The following is an 8,223-nucleotide window of genomic DNA, read 5'->3' on the forward strand; positions in this document are numbered from 1 at the left end:
AAGAAACAAGAGGTGGGGTAGGGCATGGAATAAAACAAAGGGGGGCGCATGATGGTGGGATCCGACGTCGCTCGAGTGACCGACGCAAGCCGTGATCAGTCAGCCAGGAGGAATCATTAGCATCAATAAATTGTGAAACCTACCCCGCCATAAAATAATAGTATATGTTTCCAATGCCAATAAAAAGTAACACATCCGATGGTATTTAACATCGATAAAATGGCCAAATAAAACATACGCCAACCAGAAATATCACAAGTACTGTTGCGCCTTGGGTCGTCGACAGAAGGCTTGGTGGGGAAAACCTCGGCGCGCCAAGTGATTCAATGTGCAACACCTCTAATATTTATTTGTGTCTAATATTGGCAAGACAAACCTCTCGCCAAGCGGAATATATTTTCCAGTATTTTGGGTGTGAATGATGAACAATCAATGCGGGGAGAAATATTTGCAACATGTCATATGGTTCTCCCTATTTTTTGTAGTATTTTCAAAGGGGTTTTCCCTAGTATACCGGGCATACGAGTGAACTATTAAGCCGTGCAAAAATGACTTGCAATCATGCAATATCCATGGTTTCTTACAACTTGTTTACCTATATTTTTCACTTGAGAAAATCAAACGATGCATGGTTTATTGCAATGAATCAAGTGGTTTAAAATACACATGATCTTTGGGGGAACTCACATATCACAAGCACTCAGCATTCTTGCAATTTATCAAGTGCTTTAAAATACAAATGATCTTTGGGGAGCTTGCATTTCACAAGAACTCAGGCTTCATACGCATATCCTCACCAGTCACCAAATATTTTCCTAGATTTGGAGGCAAACGGCGCACACGCCTCCAACTTACTCTGGTGAGGGGGGGGGGGGGGGGGGGGGGGACGGGGATGTCCACGAGAATAACACATGAAAGGAGTGAACACAACATAGAGAGGGGTTGCTCGATACTCCTTGTGTTCGCACATGTGGCGGTGAAATGAGCTTCATAGCCAAATCAAGAGGATGGCCAAGTCGTTGAACCAGAAGGTGTAGACGTAAGAGGCCGGAGCACGAGAACGGTGACATTTTCTAGCTTTTTCCGCCAATTTTCCCCAATGCTTCCTATTCCTAAGACACACATGAAAGCTCTATGGTTCCTAGCTACGTCTTCTTCTTCCATTTTGGCTTTTCATTTTTTGACACAGCTGCTACGTACCATATCAGTAGACCACTTTCTCTCCTTGGTGCTTTGCTTTGGCTGCTAGCACCTCACTATTGTATACTGTTTGATGAATCAATAGTGTGTAGCGAAGACTCAAACATGGGTGGTATATAAAGAGAGCAAAAGGTGCATTCATGGTTGAGGAGATGCGCGCCGAGAGGTGCATTTCATTTGGTCAGACTCTTCAAGATACTTAACTGAGAGCGCTTCTGTGTTTGTGCACATGAACAGAGCATATGTGAAATAACATCATGCTATTATTGACAAAAATCCGGTAGGTGTGGAGTCACTCTCAATAGATTTTGCAACTTGCCTTGTACCATTAAAAACATTACATTAGGATCCCTAGCTAGCTATGAGCCTGTTCACTGCAACAACAAATGGGTCAGCATTCCAGCTGCACACACACAAAAAAAACGTTATCAATTTTCCGAGGAATAAAAATGTTAAACTATACAGGTAAAGGTTCCTCCTTCAAAACACCCCCCATTTCCATTCTCCATGACCGGTCTACCAGCGGGTATAGTTCTCTGCAAAATGTTTTTAATCAGATATTTTGACAGCCTCAGTTAAGCATTGTGTTCAACAGTGGCTCCGATGGCGCACGGCTATACAAAAGTATCATGTTCTATGGTGAGTACTAAATTACCTTAGGTCATGACTTACAACCAGTATGGTGTGGTCTTTCTTTAGGTCCCTCAGGAGATTCACAACATCAGCCCGAGCTTTCCAATCTAATGATGATGATACAAATTTAGTAACCACATCTAAGAGAGCATATACTATTTAAAAGAAAAATTATTTGAAACCACACAATATTCCTAGCAAGTCTGGGCTGTGGCACAAAGATGACAGGATGCACAAGCAGAATTATATTAAACAACTGCTCTCGCTGATGTGCATTTAGATGGGTTCACAAATGGCTCAATACAAGGGGAAGAAAATAATCTACAGATATTAGTTTGATATGGATATTCAAGTACATACCAAGTCCAGCGAGGGGCTCATCAAGCAACAATAAATCAGGAGTTTGAACCTAGAAAATAAGAAGATAAAGGCAAAATATTATCCATCTTCACTTCTAAAAACAGAACGATCCACCAGTCCGAAAATAATGAAAACATTACCAGTTGAATTGCCAAAGCAAGTCGCCGCTTAAACCCACCACTGAGAGACTGTGGATCCTTATCCAATGAAATGGCACTTTGACCAACCTAGCGTTAAACAAATTATCTTCAGAAATCAATTGTGTGTGGTCTCAAACTACAAATTCACTCCGCAACGCAACAAAATGGTATGTATGAGAGATAATCATTACAGAGTTAATGGCATTCTGAAGTTTTAAAGTGAGTTGCTCCCTCAAAGGAATGTCTGCCTTTTGCCTTGGCCATCCAAAAGTAACTTCTTCAAGTATAGTATCTGATAAGAAGTACCTACAGGTTTAAAATATCTTATTTTCCAGTGAAACTTCTCAAGCACTCACAAAAAGCATAAGCATTCATGCTAATATGTAAAAAAAAACTTATTAGTGAATGTAGTAATTCAATGTTTAAACCTCTCAGGAAACTGAAATACAATACCAACTCTTTGAGGAGCTAACACTTCCGACAGACCCATTGGATTTCCACTATCATCATACTTCTGAATGCAAATTGAACCAGAGGTAGGTTCTGATAGACCGGCCAAAAGCTGAGAAATCAAACTATCACCTTAAGATGAAAGATGCAGAGTTAAACATGTCATGCAGCATTTCAATGCAAACCTGTAAAAGAGTGGTATTTCCACTCCCACTCCGTCCAAATATCAAACCAAAACTGCATGAATTAGTTGTCTCGTCAATACAAAAGGCATCCAAGAAACACAACTATTACAATATAAAACGCATGCTTACCTACGGTATATCTGACAGTAGCAGCTCCCCAAACAAATGGATTATTTGTTGAACATATGATGTTTAACATATTTGAGTTACAAACAACTTGTATTCAATCACCAATATTTATTATCGACATCAAAATTTTAATCCAGCTATTATGTATGTCTCCTATTAAAATCCCAATAGGCAAGGACGAAAGTACTACATGTGCATCATATACAATAACACTGAAGGACACAAAACAACAATTCAGGATACTTAACTACTGGATTATACCGATTGCGGAGTGCTACCTAGCTTTTGTGTGATAAGATGCTAAGATCCTGGGCTTGAAGATCCGTATAAAGATTTAGTCAGAAGAAACGTAATGAAATCCAGATTTTCAACAAAAACTAGGGCCAGAGTTGAGGGAGATTCCTCAGTTTGGTGATTACTGAGAGTTAAACAAGTGAACTCACACATCACAAACAACCTATCAGATCTAAGAGTAATGAATCTTACCCGCTGACAAATGTTCGCCAACTTTATCAACATTAACACTACAACTAATTTGTCTCTCTAGATTAAATATAAAAAAATTGTCCAGACAGAACTAGGAAAAAATCCTCATACCACAAAAGAGGAGCAAGAAAAAAAATCACCTCCAACTGGGAGTACCCAGCTCAGACCCGTTCTGCTCGACATCTCCAAGAAAACCTCCTGGAAACCATCAAGGGACGCAAAGGATAAGAGCGAAAAAAGATGAGAGCACATACGGTTCAAGGATAAGAATGGCATGCCTTGTCATCTTAACCGGACAAGATGAAATCGCAGGAGGGAAAGCGACATGGGCGAGCATAGTTTCTAAGTGGTGGGGAACTTCAGGAAGTGGGACTCGAACAGACGAGGGACTGGAAAGTGCAGAAGTATGGTCAGATGGAAACTGATGTGCAGCAAAGTGAAACAAATGCCTCAGTTTCAATTCAAGAGAACAATGTCTCACAAAAAAGATCAAGAGGAGGAAGATTGCAATTCATCTAGTAGCAGTTCAGCTATAAGCCCAATGTTGTCAATGGCATGATAAAGTAACAGTTTTGTACATTCACATCCTATAGAGACGAGATGATAAAGCTAGAGTTGATGCTTACAATCAACTTCCTCGTGAAACTTCCGGCAATGGAGGCAGCAACTTCAGTATTGTCTACACTCTACAATACCAGAGAAGCTACTGTACTTCAAACAAAAGCCTTAAACTTAGTTGTGGTTTCTTCACATTTCGTAACTAAGAAGGGTGCTATGTCAGGCTGCTAAGTTCAGTTTTATAACTAAGAATGACACTGCAACTGCAAAGCCGACAAAACTACCTAGAATAGTGCACTAACATAGCGCACATTGGTGCTGCTCAGTTCCAGATTACAGAAAATCCACCGCATCTGCATTGAACAGCGGCCAGACGTGCCAGCTCCTGGTGTGCAGCTTGAGAAATTTCTCACCAGAGAGTCAGAAAACGCAGACTTCAGACGGACTGGGACGCTGAGGTACCAATCCTGGCCGCCAATGGAGCAGGGAGGAGATGCGGGCGTCGAGCGCCGCCGTCCTACTGCCACGATGGGGAGGGCGTCGGCCCGCACCAGCTCGGCGTCGACCAAGGAGATCGAGGGGGCGTTGGGCATCGCAGTCCTGTTGCCTCGATGGCCGGCCTGATGTCGACCAGGGAGAGATAGCAGAGGAGGAGACAGGGGTGAAAGAAAAAACAATGAATTACGGAATCAGTTGATCTATACCGTATGTTTTTAATTCGATGCCTATCACAATAGTTTGCAAATTTTCGCTGAATGCGCGTTTTCACTGGATACTTCATTTATGAAGACGGGGGCCATAATAAGTATACAAAATTTAGCAACCGTTCACATGACGACACCCTTTTTTTAGGGACATGATGACCCCTTTTAGTTTGCGGAGGGGTCGGCAAGGGAGACGGGTTCCTTGCCGGTGTTCCGGGCAGTGGCTGGTTTGGAGTGGTGCGATTGCCAATGAAAACCGTGTCGACCTCGGTCATGGCAGACGATGGCGGCGTCTTGGGCGTCGTCTCCTTGTCGAAGGCATCGCCGGTTACAATCGTCGTCACCTTGTTCCATTTGCTTCGGGGTAAACCCTAGATTTGGATTCCCGGATCGGACGATGAGGTGGCCTTCGGGGCCGCCCTCCCTCTTGGGGGCATCATTTTGGAGCAGGTGCTGGCGGGAGAGAGGACAAGAAGAGTGGTGTTGTGTCTACCGCAATGACGACGACGAGTCTCGCCGGCATGGCGCAGCGGAGCCTCGGCGATGGACGCGTCTTGATGGGCGCGAGCAGGTGGTGGAGCTGTCTAGCGTCATCATGGCGTCAATGGCAGTATGGCCTGGCAATATGAATGCGTTGATCGCTTCTGAAGATGGGGACGGCGGAAGATGGTGGCGGTGGGTCCAGAGCATGCGCGTTGCGGGTCAGCCAGATCGGGTGGTGCTCTCGTCCCGATGCGGGGCAGCTGCGTGAGGTCACTGAAATAGATAATGCGTGTTCATGTGGTTCAGGCACAATATGAAGAGTGCAGATGTTGCAACTTTATTCGCCAGATAAGAGTCCATGTAGTCATACTCTGTTGAATAATAATAAAGATGGTTGATCGATGCAGAGGCCAGGGGCAATCCTCTTTTTTGAAAAAAAAAAGTTTGTCGAGAGAAGCACTTTGTCTAAAGGATGCCTTGATCCCTTTTATCTATTGTATGAACTCTCATGGTGAAAAGGCGGTATGGTCCAATGGAGCGAGAGGGAGAAGGAACGGTCATGCTTCTGAATGCAAATTGAACCAGAGGTAGGTTCTGATAGACCGGCCAAAAGCCAAGAAATCAAGCTATCATCTTAAGATGAAAGGTACAGAGTATAACATGTCATGCAACATTTTAAATATTTAATGCAAACCTGTAAAATAGTGGTCTTTTCACTCCCACTCTGTCCAAATATCAGACCAAAACTGCATGAATTAGTTGTCTCATCAATACAATGCATTCAAGAAACACAACTATTCCAATATAAAACGTGTGCTTGCCTTTTCTCCTGGAGAGAGAGACTAGTTTGATTCAATAAGTTTTGCTCAGTTCCAAGAAGTCGGTAGCTTACTTTTCTAACCTAACAGAAGTGAAGTGAAGTTCAATATACGTCCATGTAATGTGAAGACAACCCATAATTCCATAAAAGTTATACAACCTACGGTATATCTGACAGTAGCAGTTCCCCGAACAATGGCTTATTTGTTGAACATATGAGTTGGGAATGGTGGGCGGATTGGGTCAAGCAAACAATTCAATAAGAGAAGAATAGCTTATGGCTTAGAAATGATGAGCATTCATATGAAATCCATGGCTTGATTCTTAAGGTGATCCTGCACCCGATACATACTGTTTTTTTTTTTGAAACGCGGTCCCTTAGGGCCTGATTCATTAAAAAAGGTCGAAGAGAGGTGCCTAGTTAATTAATGGAAAACCGGGCGAAAACCATCACAACATGCCTGCAAAAACAAGGCACACAGGGCGACCTGGCAACCCACACAAGAACGCACACACGCCGTCGAAGAGAAAACCACGAACAAGCGTCGAGGCCTGCGTCGGTCAAGGCCAAACAGTCCACCGCACACGCCGACGACCAGGCAGCTCCGACTCTGTCGACGAGCATTGTAGGGGGGAATAGTTGGGCCTGCGTCGAGCCGGCACCGGAGCCGACCACCCGTCCCGTGTCATCGTCACCGCGGAAGCACCTCCTCTACAGCTCCGACTTCAGGAAGACAAATGAGGCACGGCAACCCCTCGAACACGCCGGATGAGACCGACTACCAAAGCTCAGCAGCCGCCCAACTTCGCTCAAAGCCGCCATCGTTGCCAAAGACATACTATTTGAAAGCCATTGTTTTACCAACCGGAGCCATGAAACTTTCAACCAAATAGGAGGGACCCGGAAGAAGAGACAAATGACAACTATCTCTAGAGACAAATGACATCTTCAACCTGTAGCTAGAGCCATTCACTTTCATCTTTCATGTGTATGGATGGTAGGCTTTTGGTGCCTGACCGCGAAGAAAATATTTTGTGAAACGGAGGCAAAAGATTTGCCTGATATATTAAATGAGGAGGAGAAAGAGTTTGTTACAACACAGTGCCCAGAAACGGCATGGCAATTACTCTCGCAATAAGAAAGACCCTAATTTTTTCGCCCCGGCTTTAACCCAAAGGTCAGACTCTTCGATCACATTGTTTAGCAAAACATGCGGAGGGGCACTCTTGTGTCTAAACACCCTTGCATTACTCTCATTCCAGATCATCATGAAACCAACATGGTTATCGAAGCCTTCGCTTTTCGGTTGGCGGTGCCCTCGGTGCTCAAACTCGCCCACCATTCCTTGATGGAGTCGTACAAGTGCCGTGCGGACGTGTCCACGTCATGGATGCAGAGCTTCTGAATCACCATGTTCCAGAGCCTGAGGGTGAAGCGGCATCTGAAGAATAGATGGGGACCGCATTCCTGACCCCTCTGCACAAGGGACAAGGGCCACAGTTTGGCCAGCCTCGCCTCTGCAATCTGTCTGCAGTCCAGATCCTATCTTGAAGCGCGAGCCAAGCAAAGAACTTGACTTTCGGAGGGGCCCAAACCTTCCAAACCATTTGGTCCATGGGGGAGAGGACCAAGCCCAAAAACTGCGCCCTGTACACGGAGGCCGCGGAGTAGTTCCCGGAAGCCGTGTGCTTCCAAAGGATGTCATTGTCGGCAAGCTCATCAAGGTGGACCTCTTGGAGCAGCGTCCATAGGGTGAAGAATTGTGAAACATGCTCAATGGAGGCCGGTGTAGGTGGCCTGATTGTGAGAATCCACGCGCTCTCCTTGAGAGCCTCCCGCACCTTCCAGCGCTTCCGCGAGGAAGCCTCATAAATGAGCGGAGCGATGTCCCTGGGCTTGCGGCCTAGAAGCCAAGGAGAGTCCCAAAAAGGTGTCCGCGCACCATTGCCAACCGTGATGGTGGTACATGCGTAGAAAAAATTTAGGTCATCCTCATCACACGGGTTCCCACCTCCAACCCACGGCTTTGTGGGCTCCTTCCACTCATACCAAGGCCACCGCAGACGCAAGGCCCG

At 45.0% G+C, this 8,223-nt stretch overlaps 1 protein-coding gene across 1 annotated transcript; it reads right to left on the reverse strand.

Annotated features, from left to right (window-relative positions):
- Positions 1-1,471: 1,471 nt before the first annotated feature.
- On the reverse strand, positions 1,472-3,001 carry LOC125530108 (ABC transporter I family member 11, chloroplastic-like). The gene is made up of 7 exons (XM_048694506.1): positions 2,969-3,001; positions 2,762-2,895; positions 2,525-2,639; positions 2,334-2,420; positions 2,194-2,242; positions 1,856-1,940; positions 1,472-1,736 (listed from the first exon to the last, which is right to left on the reverse strand). Exons 2-7 carry the CDS (start codon positions 2,821-2,823, stop codon positions 1,658-1,660), a joined length of 477 nt encoding a protein of 158 aa, XP_048550463.1. The 5' UTR covers positions 2,824-2,895; positions 2,969-3,001; the 3' UTR covers positions 1,472-1,657.
- Positions 3,002-8,223: the final 5,222 nt, after the last annotated feature.

This window comes from Triticum urartu, unplaced genomic scaffold, assembly GCF_003073215.2.
Source record: "Triticum urartu cultivar G1812 unplaced genomic scaffold, Tu2.1 TuUngrouped_contig_6074, whole genome shotgun sequence".
In the NCBI taxonomy this organism is placed as follows: Eukaryota; Viridiplantae; Streptophyta; class Magnoliopsida; order Poales; family Poaceae; genus Triticum; species Triticum urartu.